Source organism: Solanum lycopersicum, chromosome 7 (genome assembly GCF_036512215.1).
Source record: "Solanum lycopersicum chromosome 7, SLM_r2.1".
NCBI classification, from domain to species: domain Eukaryota; kingdom Viridiplantae; phylum Streptophyta; class Magnoliopsida; order Solanales; family Solanaceae; genus Solanum; species Solanum lycopersicum.
The window spans coordinates 69842049-69862703 of NC_090806.1; the positions used below are offsets into that span (position 1 = coordinate 69842049).

The 20655-nt window shown below is 33.8% G+C and overlaps 4 protein-coding genes and 1 non-coding gene across 14 annotated transcripts; 1 reads left to right on the forward strand and 4 right to left on the reverse strand.

Annotated features, from left to right (window-relative positions):
- The first annotated feature begins 2771 nt into the window (after nucleotides 1-2771).
- Nucleotides 2772-2844, forward strand: TRNAF-GAA (transfer RNA phenylalanine (anticodon GAA)). Its single transcript has one exon. It is a non-coding gene; the product is annotated as a tRNA-Phe (tRNA).
- A 1041-nt stretch (nucleotides 2845-3885) lies between these two features.
- Nucleotides 3886-9302, reverse strand: LOC101248025 (serine/threonine-protein kinase D6PK). 9 transcript variants are annotated; one of them, XM_069287584.1, is made up of 4 exons: nucleotides 8965-9302; nucleotides 8519-8563; nucleotides 7049-8121; nucleotides 3886-4994 (listed from the first exon to the last, which is right to left on the reverse strand). In XM_069287584.1, the coding sequence occupies exons 3-4, from the start codon at nucleotides 7984-7986 to the stop codon at nucleotides 4118-4120; spliced, it is 1815 nt and encodes a 604-aa protein (XP_069143685.1). In that variant the 5' UTR covers nucleotides 7987-8121; nucleotides 8519-8563; nucleotides 8965-9302; the 3' UTR covers nucleotides 3886-4117. The 9 variants fall into 9 exon arrangements, with proteins under 9 accessions (XP_069143685.1, XP_010324244.1, XP_019070383.1 ...); XM_010325942.4 differs by having other exon boundaries at nucleotides 8863-9095; XM_019214838.3 differs by having other exon boundaries at nucleotides 8711-9074.
- A 1421-nt stretch (nucleotides 9303-10723) lies between these two features.
- On the reverse strand, nucleotides 10724-13847 carry LOC101247734 (uncharacterized). Of its 2 annotated transcripts, none has more exons than XM_004243986.5 (3): nucleotides 13577-13845; nucleotides 11933-12052; nucleotides 10724-11183 (listed from the first exon to the last, which is right to left on the reverse strand). In XM_004243986.5, exons 1-2 carry the CDS (start codon nucleotides 13808-13810, stop codon nucleotides 11939-11941), a joined length of 348 nt encoding a protein of 115 aa, XP_004244034.1. In that variant the 5' UTR covers nucleotides 13811-13845; the 3' UTR covers nucleotides 10724-11183; nucleotides 11933-11938. The 2 variants fall into 2 exon arrangements, with proteins under 2 accessions (XP_004244034.1, XP_010324243.1); XM_010325941.3 differs by lacking the exon at nucleotides 10724-11183 and adding an exon at nucleotides 11238-11642 and having other exon boundaries at nucleotides 13577-13847.
- A 651-nt stretch (nucleotides 13848-14498) lies between these two features.
- Nucleotides 14499-16379, reverse strand: LOC101262539 (pentatricopeptide repeat-containing protein At5g66520-like). The gene has a single exon (XM_004244291.5). The coding sequence runs from the start codon at nucleotides 16377-16379 to the stop codon at nucleotides 14499-14501; it is 1881 nt and encodes a 626-aa protein (XP_004244339.2).
- A 423-nt stretch (nucleotides 16380-16802) lies between these two features.
- Nucleotides 16803-19781, reverse strand: LOC101247042 (uncharacterized). The gene is made up of 3 exons (XM_004243983.5): nucleotides 19492-19781; nucleotides 17599-17912; nucleotides 16803-17043 (listed from the first exon to the last, which is right to left on the reverse strand). Exons 2-3 carry the CDS (start codon nucleotides 17873-17875, stop codon nucleotides 16964-16966), a joined length of 357 nt encoding a protein of 118 aa, XP_004244031.1. The 5' UTR covers nucleotides 17876-17912; nucleotides 19492-19781; the 3' UTR covers nucleotides 16803-16963.
- Nucleotides 19782-20655: the final 874 nt, after the last annotated feature.

A 20655-nucleotide genomic window follows, 5' to 3' on the forward strand; every position in this document is an offset into this window, starting at 1 on the left:
ATTTTAAATTTTGTGTTTCATAATTCATTTCTATTTTTCAGAAATTTAAATTCAAAACTTGTGACAGAATATAATATGAAGAAGAGTACTTACTGTTCCGTCGTAACTTTTAATTTGGGTGCTTGATAGCAAGGAATACTTGATTTGTATAACAAATCATGTGTTACACTATAACCAAGGAGACTTGACTTTTACCAATAAAGGAATTAAAGTAGATATAGACAAACCTAATAAAGTAAAGTAAACAATATATAATTATCTTAAAAATGCAATGTTTTTATGACTAAGATTTAACTTTATTTGAAGGATAAGAAGAGCACCAAAAGGATGGGAATCCTTTATATATAATTGTGAGGTGAAGACAAATTTAGACAAATTAAAATAAAAACATTATGTTATATGAGTGCACACATGAAGTAGTTGTTTCTTCAAAGCAAATGTATTTTATGGCAAATTGTTAAAGTCTAGTTTTGTAGGGAGAATCTTGTCATGTGTGTTTGCCAGACACATGCCCATGCTAGAAACTTCCCCCCCTTTTTTTTACTTTAAAATCATTTAACATCATTTTCGATAAGAAAATAATCTCGTTTAATCAATCGTAACAGGTAAGTATGATTTTTTATAAAAAAAATTATTCATATTATATAAATGGAAAGAAGTTACTCAATTACACAATACTAAAAATGTAGGTTTTCAATGAATTTGGTTTGAAAATTGATTCGTTAGAAAAAAATTTAGCATACGCTGAAATCGAATTAATTTATAATAGTAGAACCTACATCAGAAATTTGTGTTATTTTCTAAGTATTATTGACATTTACCAATGTGATTTTCTATTTAAGGGGCCTTCTAAACTCATCGTGACTATGTATAACTACTACAACACACTATTCTTGAAAATTTCTATCGAGAAAATTACAAATTATATTAATTTTTGAGTTATATGTTTTATTTTATATATATATATATATATATATATATATATATATATATATATATATATATATATATATGAAGAAGCAAGGCTAGGCCATACCTTCTCGAAAAGGGCTACAAATCAAATTATTATTGTCATGAATTATAAAGCTAATTTCCATTATTATGTCAAGTCTTGTCCACTAGTTATAAGTTAATGTCACGTAAAATATATGCCAAGTATTAATATTAATTTTTTGGGGTTCCAATTTAATTGGCCCACGATCAATTAAATTCAATTTTTAGTTTTTAACTATTACGCCATCAAGCAATATACATCACACTACTAATAATAACATTTGTTATTTCATAAATAGTGAGAACACAACTTTATATAGCTTTTTTCAATAAAGAGTAATCATGATTTGTTGACCTATAGATTAGTGGGACTTAATATATTAAATATCTAATATTTTAATTTACATCACTATATACACCTTTGAAATATATAGCAAGTGCTTATTTTGTATTAATATATATTTATATTTTCAAAAATCTACCTAGCTATATTCTTTACAACGTCGTTTATATACATAATATAATTGTTACAAAGGTTGAATAAAGAAGGAGAATTACGATAAATTAATAATCAATGTAGAAGTAGTAAAACTATATAATGAATCCTCTTGATACAAAATAAATATGATTATTGAAAACAAATTATTCACCTAACAGATTAATTCACGTGTATGTTAATCTAAGATAATTAATAAGTTTATATATTATCTCTAACTTTTTGTTCGTCTATAAATTGATTAACTTAAAGTCTATCGTTATAAAATTTTATAAGTTTCAAAATCTCGAATCCCCGCCGTATTGTACATGCACTATTCATGTGGTGTGAGTGGAAGTTGTAAGGATGTCCAAACAATTAGAATATTTTTCTTTATGGTATGGTCATGAATATATAATTAATTGAAAAGGTTTTTTTTTTTTTTTAAAAGGTATGGATATATAATTTTTTTGGCTTTTTGTATGTATTAATTTTATGCATGTGTAATATTTTATAATATGATATGTTATTTTAATTTCTCCAAATAGAAGATGCTTATGAACTTTACTATATGCTCTACGTTTAATATAAGCAAACATTCGATTCAATTGCATTTGCATGGACATATTTTTTGGGAACAAAATTATTCATATTTTTGTTTTTTAGATTGTGGAAATAATAACCAAAGCATATGGTATAGAATCAATGCTCAATAACTCAACTCCCAATAAAATAATAAAATGAATCATCTTTTCTAGTTTGATTATTGGTTCATAATGATATATTAGTGTGATTTATTATCAGTTATTTAAGAGATAATTACAAATACATAAAATAGCTATGTATTATAAATTGACTCTATGAGTATAATAAATCACAAATTTAAATCAAGAAAAATGAAATATCTATTATTTTATTAATATTTTTGTCGAAGTAGGCTGTCAAATTACATTTTTAAATGCGAACTTTTTATCGAGCTTTATGTGAAAACAAACTAATTTTGCACCAAATTATTCTTTTTTAGTTATCTATTAAAATTGAAAGTAGTAATTTAAAAGATAAGATGATTATCTTTTATGACATGTTAAAATCTAGTAAAATAGTTTACATTACATTATATATATTTTCGAGATACAAATATTTTCTAAACCCTGATTGAATATAAAATATTTCGTTCATTAAACTTGATTTTTTGTTTATCTAGGTTAAATGTAAGAAATGTTAACATGTTCCCTATAAAATATAAATGCAAAATGCTTTATTAAATGGATATATATTATTGTTAATATGTAAATATCAACAAGCGGGGATAGCTCAGTTGGGAGAGCGTCAGACTGAAGATCTGAAGGTCACGTGTTCGATCCACGTTCACCGCATAATTTTTTTTACAAATCATTTTGCTTTCTTGTTTGCAACTTATTGTTTAATTTTTTTTAATGTTTTGTGTATTAGATTATTATTTATAGTTCAAAATCGATAATACATAAACACTAAATGTTTTGTGTATATCACATTTCATATTGTTCATCATGATTATCGGTCTGGCTTCTCAAAAACATGTGGAATGTATCATTCACTACAAATCAAAGGCTTATAGTCTAGTGATATCAATAATCATGGCTTCTAAAAACATGTGGAGTGTTTCAAACACTACAAATTAAAGGCTTATAGTCTAGTGATATCATGTCGAGAGTTTCAAACACTAACTATCAAAGCTACCAGACCAATAATCATCAAAGGCTTCTCAAAATCGTTTCATTCACTACAAATCAAAGGCTTATAGTCTAGTGATATCAAGTCCAGAGCTTCAAACACCACAAATCAAAGGCTTATAGTCTACTGATATCAATAATCATGGCTTCTAAAAACATGTGGAGTGTTTCAAACACTACAAATTAAAGGCTTATAGTCTAGTGATATCATGTCGAGAGTTTCAAACACTAACTATCAAAGGCTACCAGACCAATAATCATCAAAGGCTTCTCAAAATCGTTTCATTCACTACAAATCAAAGGCTTATAGTCTAGTGATATCAAGTCCAGAGCTTCAAACACCACAAATCAAAGGCTTATAGTCTACTGATATTAATAATCATGGCTTCTAAAAACATGTGGAGTGTTTCAAACACTACAAATTAAAGGCTTATAGTCTAGTGATATCATGTCGAGAGTTTCAAACACTAACTATCAAAGGCTACCAGACTAATAATCATCAAAGGCTTCTCAAAATCGCTTCATTCACTACAAATCAAAGGCTTATAGTCTAGTGATATCAAGTCGAGAGCTTCAAACACCACAAATCAAAGGCTTATAGTCTACTGATATCATGTTGATAACTTCGAATAAATACTATTGAAGCAACTAACCTCATACATCAAAAAGAGTTATCGAACCATAAAAGGAAGAAAAACAAAGATATAAATAAACTAACAAATTCACATTATCGATTGGTAGCATCAAACTTGTAGTGTTTTGGCATGCAACAAATTTTCAACTGTTGAATTACAACTCAAAACAATAATATGATCATCAAACTAATCAAACCTTCACATAACATCTTCCAAATGTTGTACAGCCTTCCTATGTTTCAATTTGTGAAGATGAACAGCCAATATCGCCTCGACGGAAAAAAAGATATATAAAAAATAGATTAGAAGAAATCAAACTCAAGATAGTTGTCTGAATTCTTCTGGTAAGGAACAGTTCCAGCTACACCTTTCTCACTGGTTGATGCTGCTGGTGGAACTGAAATTCTCTCGAATTCCACAGGCCTTGGGATCTCAGGAGGGCTCGCGCAGCGTATCAAAGCCCAATTTACACCTTCAAAGAAAGGATGTTGCTTGATTTCTGTGGCTCCTCTTTTGTATGCCAGTCTATGCTGAGGCTCCTTCACGAGCAAGCCTCGGATAAGATCTCTAGCTGAGAAACTGACCACTGGAGATTCTGGAAACCGCAAGGGCTGACCAACAACGTTGAAAAGAGTTTGTCGATTTCCTGATCCCTTGAAGGGTGTTTTGCCAAACAGTAACTCATATAGAAAGATACCAAAGGTCCACCAGTCTACTGCACTGCCGTGTCCTTCACCTTTGATTATCTCGGGTGCTAAGTACTCGTGAGTCCCGACAAATGACATTGACCGTGCTCCAGTAGGCTCAGCAATAAGCTCTGGTAATGGGCTAACTTGGTTACCTATTTCATTTTTAGATTTCTTTTCTTTCTTTGACTTGCTGGAAAAGAGGCGAGGCCCGAAACATGTAGTAGTAACAGCACAGGATGGCTGAATACAAGAGGGCTCGATGCATGCTGGCTGCACACAATAAGCTGAATTCTTGCGCAGTGGCTCACCTTCAAGAGATGATGACTTGACTAGTGTTGGACTGACAGCACAGCGAAGGGAGAGGTCAAAATCAGAGAGCATTATATGTCCATCTTCTCTGACAAGCACATTTTCTGGCTTGAGATCACGATAGACAATGCCAAGCATGTGAAGGTATTCCAGGGAAAGGAGCACTTCTGCTACGTAGAATCTGCAATTTTAAGATACAATACAACACAAGCAAATCAATAAACTGCAGCCACCAACATAGTATACTTTTCGTTCATGAGTTTGGAATTGAGTAAAGGCAGATAGCAGAAATGAAAATCCTGATAATTTCTTCCTGCTTTCTTCATTGGAGTTTTAGCACAAGCAACCGAAGGCTTATATCTACTATTCAACTCCAAAGAAAAATACACAAATATTTATGATACTTCATATATTCCGAAATAATGCAACATCCCATTCAAATCATGTCAAGAAACAAGTATGAATACACTAATTTAAAACTTTCTTCATATGCATGGTATGCAATTTTTTAGACCCCTCCCACTAGCACAGCCAACAGATAAACTGTCTATCAAGGCTTGAACAGATGAGAACAAACCTGCTAGTTTTTTTGCTTCCAATTGGTTTTGAACCAGAGACCACATGGTTCTCAACCCACTTTATTGACCACTAGGCCACACCCTTGGGTGCAAGGTGGGAAGATTTTAATTGCAAGGAAGAGAGAACTGCCAACAAAATTGAAGAGCTGGTTACAGCTTTCATGATTCCAGTGACTAGGGAGACGGGCAAGAATCATCAAACAAAGACGTTGCCAGAAAGGTGTCTCCCACCCACCACCACCACCACCACCCAAAAAAAAGAGTATTACTGAATGGTAATGGTTTAGTCCGACGGTGACAACCTTTTCACTGGTCCAAAGTATCATCCCTTATTTGGGTTTCAACATTTTCCCCATTTATTCTAGGGAAGGGGAACACAACACTTGCCCTAGATCTGGTTATTTAGATGCTTCCTCCGTCTTGTATAAACTAGTCGAATTTGAGTTATGCAGACATTGAAAATACAGTTGGATGGGTTATAATAAGAGTTTGCTAGAGATATCAAATTAATAGCAGAACAGCCAGGAAAATTTTAAGATGTCACATACAATTGAATCTAATATTTTTGACAAAGTAAATATTTCTGTTACAACTATTAACTTCACCAAATAAAAGTTCCCCATTACACTAAAGAGGTCAATGTTTTAAAGCAAATGACAAAATGAAAGGAGGTCACAGGAATGAGTCAAAGTGAGAATTAATCAGTCTCTCAATAATCCAACACCAACCAACAAATCAATAATGTTTCTTAATATTTAAAATTAGGTGGATGACTACTAAACTGAAGGATTCATTTGCCAAAAAGAGAAAAACACCAGCCTGCACATTAGCTGATTACCCCAACTACAGGACCACACAACAAACAGTATCTTAATGACTACAAAAAATATGTTATGACCCTGCAGGCACCAAACCTTAAAAGTAAAATAAACAGCATTTATCATGTCCAATTAAAGTAGTGGTCACACTAACTTGCAGCTATCGAATTGGAAATAATTGACAAGAAGAACATGCAGTAGGCAACAGAGACCCAAAACAACTTCGTATAGATCCAACACAGAAGAAGAATATAAACCAGTTTAAACATCCACTTGGCTTAGTAAGAAAAACACAAGCAAATGAAACCACCTATGGAAGAAAAAAACTAGGCAAATGATCCCAAAAGTAGTTAAGATTTAGAATCTAAACTACTGCGCAAATAATAAAGTCAGAATATCAAATAACAAGGTTTTTGAACTAACAGTGGGGTCAACATGCATTTCATTGTCCAGAGGTAAATGATATAACTGGTTAGTACATGCAATCCGACTGCTTTAGGGACTTGAAAGAACTTGCATATCAAGTCAGTTTGCTTCAATTTAATTTATTGGTACCACCAAGAAAATCATGTCATGTAAAGGCATTTATATCTCTTGATTGTTATAAGTATATCTGTTAGATCAATTAATTTAAATTAAGAAATAATGGATAATGTTGGATTAATTATGTCTACAGCCACAACAAAAACATATCTAGATCTAACAGTTAAAGATACAGTCAATGCTGTAAATTGTGAAAATAATACTCCAGACTGAAAGCAACAAAATATGCCAACTTTTTTAAAAGAAAGAAGAGCAAGCTATCTTAAGACAGTAAGGTCAGAGATCAAGTATCATACTTCACCGCTTGTTCTGAAAAATGCTTCCCTGGTTGTCTTTGTCTGAGTGTGTGCAGGTCTCCTCCTGGGCAGAACTCCATCACTAGACATGAGAACTTTTCTGTTTCAAAATGGCTATATAATGTTGGGAGAAATGGATGGTCCAGGGACTGCAAAATCTCTCTTTCTGTCTGTGCACGAAGCAATTTCTTACGACTAGCTAACGACGCCTTATCCATAACTTTCATGGCAAAATAACACTTTGTTCCACACAACTCAGACAGATACACACTTCCAATATCACCACTTCCCAACTTCTTCAGCAACCGGAAGTGCCTCAAATCCAATGCCCCATCTTTAGTCCGGATAGCTTGAATGGCTTCCCATCTTGAGTCATTAGCTTTGTGGGGTTTGTTAACGCTGCTGCTCAAGCTGCTAGAAGTACTCTCCTCACTTACGTCAGTTCCTGTGCTCCCCCTACAGATGCTGCTCTTACCACTCTCAAGAAAATCTGCTCGATCACTAATTTTGGCACTTCCACTTGTTTTTGCAATACTGCTAGCCCCATCACTAACTTTGGCTGATGCTGAGCTGTCCTTAGTAGAATTCTTTCTTTCCTGATCAGCTGTCCCTTGTGAGCCTTTTGTCTCTGTAGGCATAGAACCTACTCCACTAGCTGAATTCTTAGAATTGCCCAAATATAAGTTTGAATCGAATTTATCAGCAAGTGAGTTGGAAGATCCCTTAGGTTGACTGCTCTGCGACTTTTGGGTGACAGTTGATTCTACCACAAGCTGTTTCGATACAACTTCTCGTTCTTTAGAAATCGTGGTCTCTAATTTGTTATTTTTTGGAACTTGGGAAGGTGTAGACCTGCGAGAACTCCGTTCTGTTGTCTGATTTCCAGTTGTCTTGTTCAGCTTTTCGGCTAAACTCTTGGAAGAAGGTGTCGAGGCCATAGAAATGAATATTGATACCTCAATACACTGTGCTTACCAAACCCATCACTCGGACTCCAAGCTTAAGCCATTAATCCCCTTCTTATTAGAAAAACACACCAACATAAGCTGCTCCATCAACAACATAGAAAGTTCCTAAATTGAAACAAGAAACCATAAAAACACAGCCTACCGCGTAATTACAGTCAAAAGTTCCTAAATTGGAACACGAAAATCATAAAAACACAACTCAACCGCACTATCACAGTCAAAAGTTCCAAACTTGAAGTAATAGAACTATAAAACAACAAAAGATGGCACTATTTCAAAAAGACAAAAAGAAGCAGAACTTGAAATCATTAAGCAAGGGAAAAATAGAAAGTAAAAGATCTGAACACACAAAGGGGTTGAAATGATGAAACCAAACTCCACAAGGTCAAAAATCAACATTCATTTAGTAGACAAATCCAACAAAAATCAAGCAACAGATAGCAGATCATTATTACTAAGCAACGATTAAAGGTCCAAGACACCTAATGTCTCAAACATTTACCTCAAAAACAACCAAATCCCTTTTTTTCCTCCAGGAAACAGGAACCTAAAACAAAGCAAAACATTAAAATGTAGACATTAAAGAGCACTCAAACACCACATAGAAGAAGATAAGAACAACCCCACATAGATAACAAAAAAGAAACAGAAGAAGGGTCAATGAAAGCACACAGATCTTGAGTAAAAGACCCACCTTTTTTTTTTTCCAAGAAAACCCTACCAAGCAAAATCGTTAAACCCCACAAACCCCCAAATGCTAAAAACAAAGAAGGCCTAAAAGAAACCCACCCAACAAATCACTGGTCCAGTTCAAAAGTACCATAAAAAGCAGCCTAAAAATAGTACCTCAAGTCACAAAGATGAAAACTTTGAGGGTTATTTTGTTGAATAATGAACAGAAAAAAGCAATCTTTATACTGTTAGATAAAGAAAAGATAGAGAGGGGACCTAATTGTGATGAGAGAAAAAGGTTTGGGAGTGAACTAAAGGATGATTCTTGACAATTGAAGCTAAAATTAGTAGAGTCCCTATTAACAAATTGAGAACATGGGGGGTCAAAGCTAAAGTAAAGCTTTTCACGTTCAATTATTTCAATTGTATTTTGTCCCAAACACAAGTGTCTGAATCAACAAACATATGGGCCACCACCCCTCTCCAACCTGTCTCTCATTCCAAATTAAAAATACCACAAAACTAGAGATCATCAATCTCCACAAAACTAAGAGTTATTGATATTATTACTACTAGTTTTCTTATCAAAGGGTATATCGAGAACGTCTCTCAATTTCATAAAGATTGAAACTTTTAAATACACTATGCTTTAAAATGGGCAGACCAAGACACTTTCATATTTATTGCATTGTTCGAGTGAATAAGTAAAGCCTGTTTGATAAAGTTTTTGCCTTTCGTTTATTTGGATTTTAAGGCAAAAATAAGCTTAGTAAAATAACTTAAAGAATAAAAAACTAAACATAATATAACAAGTTAAATCGACTTGTCTGTTAGTTTAAAGATTTTTTCTGAACGCTTCACCACACACAATATGTTATACTATGTGGTAAAATGTTTTTTAAAATTAATTTTTATTTTATTTTTTGAACTCTTTTTACGAACGCTTGATCCATTAATCACTAGCCACACCATATTGTAGTTATTGACTTGTGAAATGGTGGCTTTCATAGAGTTGTTAACAGTCAAATCAATTAGATAAATGGTATATGGTCCAAATTAGGTGCAAAAATTAAGAAATGAGATCTAATTTTAGGTAGCAAAATTTATAAGTGAAAATGATTTGTGTTATGGATCATAGCAATTGTATTTATTAGGTCACCTCATAACAGTCTGGATTCTGATCAAAAACAGAACAAACAAATAAATATAAAATATTTTTATATATAAAATTAATAAGGAGAGAAAAAAAAAAGAGAAGAGTCACGGGTTTACTCTTAATTGCATGTGAAGAGGGAATAATGTCAAATTTTTCCTTTTTTTCCTAAATTTTTTAATGCAAATTATGTTATTATATATAATAATGATTGAATCTGGCCAAATAATTAGATATACCAAAATTTGCTTAGTATTTAAAAAAAAAATAGAACATATTAGGTTCTTACAACTAAATGATTAGAAATTTCAAGAAATTATGAGTTCAAAGTATATCATTTTATTTAAAGTTTAGTAATTTTTCGTACAGAAGGTTTACTTAGTGCTCTGCTTGACTTTTGATTTTACATTATATAAATTAGAAGACAAAAGATTCTTATACTATGTATCGAAAACATATTTATATTATCCATCCGATCGTTGATTAGTAGGTAGATGAATACTCTCATGATTAAGCAAAAGCTTTAAAAGACAAATAATACGAATCGAAAAAGAGTTTGATTATTTTTAGAATTTAGATTATAGTTGATTACCCGAATTTGAGGTACTCCACAACTATATATACAAAGAGACATGACATGACATGATTTGGTCAAATTGGTCTGACCTATGCCACTTTCAAAGCCATTGTTTATTTGAGCAATTGCATAGTTTATTGGAGGAATTGTAACATCACAAAACAACTAGACATTGTTGACCACAACTATTATATTTTTTTGCAACAAAGGAGTAATCATGTTCTTTTTCAATAATTGACCAAATGTTTCTGTAATAACAATAACTTGCAAGATTTTAGTGAAGATTCAACAACAACGACAAAAAATTCAGTGTAAGTCCAGGAATGATAAAGTAGGTAGAGAAGTTGTTTATGAAAGATCGTCAGTAGAATGAACGAATAGTGAAAAAAGAGACAACAGTAACAAACAGAAACAACAGGCTCAAATGGACTAATGAGTTCTCACATGAAATGAAACTTATCAGGCACAACTATCTCTAGCTTGGCAATTTCTGAGGCAGTCTTCACAAACGCGGAGAATTCTTCATTTTTCTGATTGACTTTCCTGGTTTGGTGTTCATCGAACCAAAAACATTCTGTCCAACATAGGACAGATCCGCGAAATTGTTATCCTAAGGAGATATGAATGAAAGTTGGTCTAGGAGATATCTGTGATATCAGCTTCCAGTTTTGTTGAATCATCTAAAACCACCTTCGAAATGATACCAGTAATGCAAACAACGCGTACATTGAGCAAATGTGTATATATGACTCGGTGATGCATATGCTGCAAACAAGCAAGAATGTGGAAATGGATCAAAAACTTTGCAGACAAGTAGTAAATGTTAAAAATTTTATGGAACCATTCATATTTCCACAAAAATTAATCCGACTCATTCATATAAAAGTACATCAGGTTTTCGACAAAATCAGAGCCGCTACAATGTCCAGTAACATCTTAGATGCATATCTTCATCAACAACCCGAAAATAGCAACACAGGAGCCACCACCAACCCGGACCTAATCCTACATAGATGTATTTCTAGCTACAACTCCATCAATTACAGTTGTTTGACCTGGATTAGACAATTTCACGTCCAATACAACCACTTAAGTAAAAGATGAAAGGCAGTGAGTAATGCAGCTTTCGAAATCTTAAATTCTATCAAGATGAGCCAATTAATGATCTGAGCCCTGAATCCAATTAGCCATTGCAGCAATGAGGTTACTTTCCACATGGAAAAACTATTCATCAACAAAGAAAAAAAGTATATTTAAATCCTATCCGAATTGCTAGAAAGGAAACATCCATTAAGAAGTTGAAAAAATATAAATTTGAGTAACATGCTAACATGAAGCTTGTTAGCTCTGTCATTTCCATTGGTTCTTTCATTTCTTAGACATACAGACTTTCCAAGCTTAACGTGCTATGACATGGCAATTTTTGGACCATAAACAACACAACTTAAATGGATCCATCGTTTACCACAAAGTCACATAATCAAGCAAATGGAAAGGAAGCAGTGAAAACCTACCAACTTTTAATGCTGATAAACATCAGGAAGGCGTAGACCCACACTTGCAGCAGATTTGCCCAGCACTTTTGTCATCTCATTTGATCTATCCACTGCAATGTTGTAAGAAAATAGCAAGTCCTGCAAAAACAAAGAAAGCCACATTTGTAAGATGTAATTATTATCATAATTCAAGATAACAAGAACGTAAGAGCCAAAGAATCATGATCGCGGAGAGAGTTTACCACACAAAAAATGTTATAGTTGAGAAAGAAAGACTTCCCATGACACCCTTTAAATTGTTTCAACATATGGTCAAGTAATAAGGAAAAGACGACTAGTTACAGCTATACATTAGGCTTATCAGAAGAAAAAAAATCTTCCGTAATATGATCGAATGTAAAATGTTAACAATGACACAATAACAAAACCTTGATCTAATCAATTGGTACAGACTCTATGTAACCCTTTATATCCTAAACAAAATCCACATTGATTCCAAGAAATTGTACGTCTAATGAGAATTTTCCTCCATATTATTTTCAGCCTACCTCATTCCCTTGTAGCATCTCCAGTTATCATAATATTGCACCACTATCTCAAGTGACTTCTTATTTTATTCTACACTGTGCCACTTCCACTCTCTACTGAATGTGATGACTTATAATCTTACCTGATACTGTGTGATTACACATACATCTTGACATCGACATTTTTGTGAGCTCTAATACTGTAGGTGCATAGGACCTTAAAGGCTAAACATTCAATCCACATAACATTGTTATCCTCACTACCTTCTGTGATACTTAAAATTCACTAGGCTATACGCCTTAACCAAGTAAATTAAAACATTACAAACCAACTAGATATGAAACATTCAATTTACATAACACTGTTGTCCTCACTCTCTTCTATGATACACACAATTCACTAGGCTACATGCCTTAACTAAGTAAATTCAAACATTATAAACAAACTAGACATTTCATATGCATACTTCTCATGTCCAAATTTATGTAACACTTCTAAAATGACTCTCAAACTAACTTTTTATTACTTTGTAACAATTGTTTTCATATATTCTTCCATTACTAACACTACTTCCCCACTTTGTGAAACTATACTGAATATGTTGTTAAATATTTTCCCACTACTAATACTATAATAACGAGTTATAACTAACTATATACATTTCATTTTAGTCAAGAACCAAAAGGTTCCGCTATGAATGGAGTCCGGGAAGGACTATTGTATGCAATCTTACCACATTTCCGCAAGAGGTTGTTTCCACACTCAAACTATAACATCCTAATCACATGACAACAATTTTACCAGTTACACAAAGCTTCCCTTCCAAATAATATAACGACACAAATATAGGGGCGGAGCTAGGTAAGACTGAGGATTACACTGTTTATACATGTATATACAACAAATGTTAAACAACTTTCGGCTTTCATAGCTTGAACTCATTAGTGAAAATCCAAAATCTGCCACCAGATGAAACCACACCAAATAAGTAATTATACATAAAAATGAAATCTTTCAGAACAACCAAAACAAACATAGTACTTAAAATAACAATACAATACAACAGGTAACAAGAAAAAGAGGGGCTACAACTTAACAAAAATCGGGGATAATTAATTAAAGAGATGAAGGTACCTTATGATGATGGATACTATTGAGAAGATAAGTATAATTTTGAGCAAGATTAATTCTTTGCTGAATAAAAGAAGAGTCTTTTGAGTATTCCAGATTTATGTTCTTCTTGAATTCTTCCCTGCTGAAATCAGTAAAATGAGATTTGTGTTCTTCCTTCCCTATATGTTTTTTCACTGCTTTCAGTAAATTTCTGTACACCATTAAAGTTGCTCTTCGACCTTCAGAAGATCCCATTTCTGCAAAATACAATTGAACTGATATTGTGAAAAATCAAAACTTTATTGGGTATTTAATGTAGTTTTTGGAAGATTCAAACAGGGTGTGAAAATGGCAAAAATGGTTCTCTATTGTTTGAGAGTAGCTAAAAAAAGTCCCTCAAGTATGTATTTGAACAATTTTGGTCCTTTTAAGTTTACTAAAATAATTTTAATCTTCGTTAGTCAAACATTTATAGAATTATATGAGAAGAAGGAAATTAGCGGAAACTCGCATTTAGAGTGTAGTTTTTGCTATTTTATATTTAGTTCTTAAGTTTGGTGATGCTTCTTGATGTACAGTTTTAACTTTATTTTTAATACTTCTTGCAGTTTATTACGTGACATATTTTAGAATTTGATAGGATTTTTTTTGGGTATATAGTTAAAATAATTCATTTGTTCCTATCAAAACTAACAAAGATAAACTTGGAAAATATTTGATAGGGATTACAATTTTATCTTATTGGTAATTTTTGAAGGACCAAAATTGCTCGGTGGATTCTTGACAAACTGCATTTCAATTTCAACCAAGTCAAATTATCTCTTGAGTTTCGAATTATGTGATACTGAGATTTCTCGATTATCATAACAAATATATTTTGGCTTTTGTATTGGAAGTACAATGCTTCATTTGAATCAAGAAACAATATATTGTGCAAGAGATGTTACCAATAGTCTTTACAAGAACAAAATCCATCTTTAAAACAATGAAACCTATTCCTATCGCGCACAACTATCTCTCTCTTGACAATTTCTGAAATTACTTTGAAAGCCTCATGACAATCTTCACAAACACGAAGATTCTTCATTATTCTGATCGTTTCTCCTGGCTTTATGTTCATCAAACCGTAAACAAGAGCCAATTTTTCACTATGTCGATACACATATTTTTCTTTCTCATTTTCTTCTATGTCAAGCAGAACCACTGAAGTATTTGGTACATACCCTTTGGACTTCATTTGTTCCAACAGTTCATCCCATCTCTTAAAGATCTGCTCAGCCTGAGGATGGTTATCATCTCCAGCCACAAATTCGTGCGTTGTTCCTGCTATAGTAATTGAACTCCAACCTGGAGTTTTCTTTACTCCGCGATCCTTCATCAACTTCCTCACCATTGCTGCATCTTCCCAACGCTTAGCTTCTGCATAGATGTTAGACATGATAATGTAGTATCCATCGTTAAGAGGGTCTAGGACACCTAGTTGCCTGATAGCTTCCTCAGCCATTTTTACGTCCTTTTGAGTTCTACATCCACCAAGAAAAGAACCCCATACAACAGCATTTGGTTTTATAGGCATGCTTGTGATGAGCTCATACGCGTCTTCAAGAAGTCCTGCTCGACTCAAGAGATCAACCATACAACCATAATGCTCGATTTGAGGAGAAATGTTGTAGTCTCTACTCATGCTAGTAAAGAATTCTCGCCCCTTATTGATCAACCCCATATGGCTACAAGCATGCAAGATTCCAAGAAACGTGACCTCGTTAGGCTTCATTCCCATTTTGATCATCTCGTTAAAGAGTTCTAAGGCTTCATCCCCGTGTCCATGGATAGCTAAACCCTGGATCATGGCTGACCATGATACAATTGTTGGTTCCTTCATTTCATCGAAAACAGCTTTTGCAGCCTCTAAGCAGCCACACTTAATGTACATGTCAATCAGAGTGTTACAAATGTGAACGTTTCTCCTGAACCCGCTCTTATTTGAATACTCATGAATCCTCCTACCCAAGTCAAGTGCACCCAAATCAGCACAAGCTGCAAGAACAGCCACTACAGTTACCTCATTCGCCCTCAACCCCGTTTCTTCCATTTCTACGAAAAGTCTAATAGCCTCTTTAGCCTTCACGCAATGAACAAAACCAGTAATCATGGCTGTCCAAGACCTTAAATTTCTCTCAGGCATTTTCCCAAACAAGTCAAACGCCCCATCAACATCACCCTTCTTTGATAATTGGGTAATCATTATATTCCAAGACACAACATCTCGTTGAGGCATTTTATCGAACAGAAGGATGGCATCATCCGTTGCTCCACAAGTAGCATATAAATGAAGAAGTGCATTTAGCAAAACTAAATTCGATTGAAACCCAAGTTTCTCTATATACCCATGAACAATTCTCCCACGTAAAAGATCCCATAACCCCACACAAGCCTTAAGAACAAACGAGCAAGTGAAACAGTCAAGACTCACATTGTAACTACGCATTTGCTGAAACAAGAAAATTGCATCAATTAAGGAACTACCTTCAGCAAGATTTCTCAAACAGCTATTCCATATAGCAACTTCTTGCTGATCAACAGAGCTGAAAATCTGTTGAGCAAAGGGGAAATCGGGAGTAAGTGCGCAAATGGAAGCTACCCGAGAAAGTGGGAGTAGTGAAAGAGGTTTATTGGTTTTGATGAGAAAGGCAACAGCTTGTTTGAGCTCGAATGGAGAAGTGAAATGGTGAAGGGTAGTAGTGGGGATTTCTGAAGTGCCATTAATGGAGTCTTTAAGTTTTGGGGAGTGAAGTGGAGATGCTAAGCAAACAGAATGCAGCATTGCCTTAGCTTCAATGTTAGCTGCTAATGAAGCATAAAAGCCTATATAGTAGTACCTTTTTGTTGTTGTTTGGCTACTTGCATTATTTTTGAAGTGTCTAAATGAAACTTCGTGAAGAATAGGCACAAGAATCCCCGAGGCAATTCCTCATCACCATTCACCACAGCTTATCCAATGATTTTTACTTTATATATAAATCAAGTTTGAAACATCCTCTCTCCAATTGGAAGTTCTAAAAGAATCAAACCATATAGTATGCTTATCGAAAAATCAATAACCACAGGGCGTAAACTGCTTCATGCTTCCTGAAGTTAGTCCTTCATACTGTGGAATCTGATGTATCGAATACAACACATAGAGGCGTCGACGATACAAAGATTATGTAAAGAAAAAAAATGAATTGACACGCTGGGACAAAATGAATGCTGCAAACTCATCAAACTCGAACTCATTATGAAAACCAGTAACTACATTCAGATGTTATTCGAAATGTATAGGGCAATGTGTGTTACAATAAAAACTATCATAAAGCTCATTACAGAAGCTAGTAACTACATTTAGCGTTTACATGAAATGTGAAAACCTCAATAGTCAGGGATTGCAGTAAATCGATAACCTTGAGCACCTCTCCAAGAGTAATATGCAATACGCGTCTCATAGAAACCTGTTGAGTAATTACCAAAGTTAACGTTGATAATTGGAAGTTGCCTAATTAACTTACTAATGTAAAAATGAATATGAAACTTGAATGAAGAACTCAATATGAAACCAGCGGCATAGGCAGTATTAGACTCAAGAATGTCTAAACAAAACAGAGAAAATATGACTTGAAGTAGAATCTATTGCCTATTGCCTATTCCAGAAGTTTACAACATGTAATGCAAGTCCCAAGAGATCGATTAAAGAAGACCATTTTCAAGTGCAGATCTACAATCACCTAGATATGGTGCTTATAGCAACTACAAAGAGGACAGATACGGTAACAAGTAGCTCAGCCATTTGCTATCTCACCTATTTATTGTGCTGCAAATTCAATGTAAAGTTACCTTGTTAACACAAACTGATAATCACGCAGTCAAATAAATGGCATAGCCGCAAATTGATTCTGGACTTAATGAATTACTACACTCTCCTCGAGGATATCTTGAACAATAATGGACAAAAGTTTTGCAGCTTAAGCATCCAAAGCAGTATAAATTGATGTATGTTTTTGACTTACCAGGGAGAAAAGTGAGGATTCCGAGTCCAAGGAGACCATATGCCTGGGAACTCTCTCCTTCCATATGACCAGATAAGATGAAGTAGGATAGTAAGAGAAGCAAACATCCCAGAAAGAGCAGAAAAAGAGCAAGGGCAATGGACTTCCAGGGGATTCTATCTAACGATTTTGGTGAATAATCAAATCTAGGGTCAGCTCGCTTGCCAGAATATCCATAATAGTCGTCATCATCATCCACAGCGAGACGACTGTAATTAATATTCCGCCTAGAAGCCATACACTAGAATTCCCAGTCTTTGAATTGGAATAGATGTCTGCAAATTTGTCAGATGATCACTCTGAATAAGGCAGCTCAGAAGAACACCAATCAATTATGAACACAATGATCTGACTACCAGAACATACAATAAGTTGGCAAAGTAAGGTATAGTTTAAAATTTTAATACAACTACAAAGAATAGGTGGATAAATACAAATGACAAATAGGTGAAACACTATAACTACAGTCTACATTGTTACAAAAGTATATTACAATGTATCAGTTTTTCATGTATTACGACACACGCGAGAGTTGATAACCTTTAATCTGTCACTAACACACTCATGACATGTCTGCTCTATTTATTAGAGAAATACAAAAGAAAAATCGCTTCTGGAACCTTTTTTGTTTATAAGGTTTACAAAAGTGTCTTGGAAAGATATTCTTGAGTCAGAAATTTGGTGGTTTTGGCGATCAGAGTATCCCAAAGCTCAAAAAATAAACCAAAACATTAAATGTTATCGTCACCAAATCCTTTTTCTGAAGGATCATCAAATTTTCTAATCACCCAATTGAGGATTTAGTGAGACCTTTACATGGCTTCTACATTAGCGCTTATAATTTGAAAAGTATACGAGATTCATAAAACTCATTGACCATTTTGTGAAGTTCTACAAGTGGCATATTCTTATAAATTTGATACTCAAAAGCACTAAATTAAGACAGTATCACACCAATTCAATCATAAACAGCCTATTTATGAATTGTATCATAAGGAGAACTTTTCAAATAGCATTGTCCTGATCTCCTTGCCTTTTTTTGTGCAAATTGGCTGGAAAGGCAAATACGGCCTTCTAACAATGAAGAATTGTCTCTTATTAACTTTGACACACTTGTAAAGAGAGCACTTTTTCTCTTTAGAGAAACTATGTCAATCAGAAAAACAATGGTCAAGAGAACATTTTTGTTTGGTAAGATGCCAATCCAAATTAGCGTGGTGAAATCATATGTCCTCCAGATATCCTAATGTATAGTCGACTGTCTCAATTGACACTATCGCTTTACCTCTGTTTTGAAAGACTTTTTCCAATAAATCAACAGCATCTACATCCCCTTGATACTACTTAACAAAGAATAGAACCACGGGAGAGTCGTCTTTGCCCAAGTGTGAGCTGCAGATGACTGACTTTGGAAGCGGAACAGTCAGTGAAGTATCAAACTGTTCTACCTTTGCACAGTCTCGGTTGCATGAATGTATAGATCAAGGTAAAGGTAGGGGCAACATCTGCATATATCCTACCTTCCCCAGATCCTACTTGTGGAATTGCACCAGGTATTCGTTGTTGTTTAGACTATCATAATTCTTTAGTGGCTTTTTAAATCATGCAAATTCTTTTGAGTGTTTTCTAAGGAACATCAAAATCAAACAATCAGAAATTCCAGATGCCATTTCTTTCAATCAAGTAAAAGAACCATTTTTGGCCAAACCAATATCAATACTCATCAGAGATCAAATCACATATGAATCCAACTCAATCAATAAACCTACAGGCTACACCTACCAAAAACAGGATGCATATACAAACATATAAATCAATAAAACATTCTGCTGATTCGAAAAACCTCACACTAACCTTGATGAGAAAGAAAGCTCAAATTCACCTAACAAGGTGACCGGAACACCGACGGAAGCTGACCGGCGACGATTACAGTAGACCCGAGAAATAGCGCCCAATTTTGACCCGATACTGCAATATCTCTTTGCTTCTTAATCCTTGGTATAATTTTCCTGTTGCTTTCTAGTGATACTATATAATTAGTTAATTTCTTAATTTCACATTTATATTATCTTAAAAATTTAATACTACATCGATATAGAATTGAGAGTAAATTATAGTACTAAATCATGTATTTTGCACCTTTCATATCACCGTAAAAAAGAAAATTTTCACATATAATCATTTAAAAATAATTAATTATTTTTCATAGCTATAGTTTGATAATTTCAATTTTAGCTATATGTTATATGGAGGAGATACGCGAGCGAGACTGGGAGAGAGAGGAGGGAGGGAAAAGAGTGAGAGAAAGGTGAATTGTATATGTATATTGGTTTTTTTTTTTTTTTTTTTGTATATTGGTTAGATAATTGTATATTATACATATGTATTTATATATATGACAAGAGAGATCGGGAGATGGAGGAGAGAGGCGAGCGAGATTGGGAGAGGAAGGAGAGAGGTGAGCGAGAGAGTGGGAGAGGGAGGAGAGAGGTGAGCAAAAGAGTGGGAGAGAGGTGAATTGTATATGTATATAATTGTATATTATACATATACATTTGTATAAATGAAAAGCGAGATTGGAAGAGGAAGAAGAGAGGGAATTGAAATTGAGAGAAAGAGGAGAAAGGCGAGCGAGAGAGTGGGAGAGAGGTGAATTGTATATGTATATAGGTTAAATAATGACATATTATACATATGTATTTATATATCTTGGCGAATTATATATATACAAATGTGACTAATTATACAAACTCGAAGTCAGTCCACATAATTGACGTATAATGTTAGTCGCGAGTGGTAACTATAGCAAACTATAGCTACGATGAATAATTAAATAGTCCAAATTTATTTAGCCACATAATTTTCCCTAAAAAATACAAAATTTGGGATGCTTATCTTATTCAGTTCATTCTTAAATATGTCAATTTAAATCATTATCGATTTATAATTATATATTAAACCGTTAAGATATCAATTATTAATTGTTGCTGATTTAATTATTAATTTACAAGTTATTTT

Bases quoted from the DNA above. Each gene is read 5' to 3' on its own strand.
- LOC101247042 (XM_004243983.5), bottom strand. From the start codon at position 17,875: ATGGCTTCTAGGCGGAATATTAATTACAGTCGTCTCGCTGTGGATGAT. The intron at 17,044-17,598 runs GTAAGTCAAAAA...ATTACTCAACAG, and splicing joins AATCCTCACTTTTCTCCCTG to GTTTCTATGAGACGCGTATT.
- LOC101247734 (XM_004243986.5), bottom strand. From the start codon at position 13,810: ATGGGATCTTCTGAAGGTCGAAGAGCAACTTTAATGGTGTACAGAAAT. The intron at 12,053-13,576 runs GTACCTTCATCT...TTGTTTTTGCAG, and splicing joins ATAGTATCCATCATCATAAG to GACTTGCTATTTTCTTACAA.
- LOC101248025 (XM_069287584.1), bottom strand. From the start codon at position 7,986: ATGGCCTCGACACCTTCTTCCAAGAGTTTAGCCGAAAAGCTGAACAAG. The intron at 4,995-7,048 runs GTATGATACTTG...TTAAAATTGCAG, and splicing joins TTTTCAGAACAAGCGGTGAA to ATTCTACGTAGCAGAAGTGC.
- LOC101262539 (XM_004244291.5), bottom strand. From the start codon at position 16,379: ATGCTGCATTCTGTTTGCTTAGCATCTCCACTTCACTCCCCAAAACTT.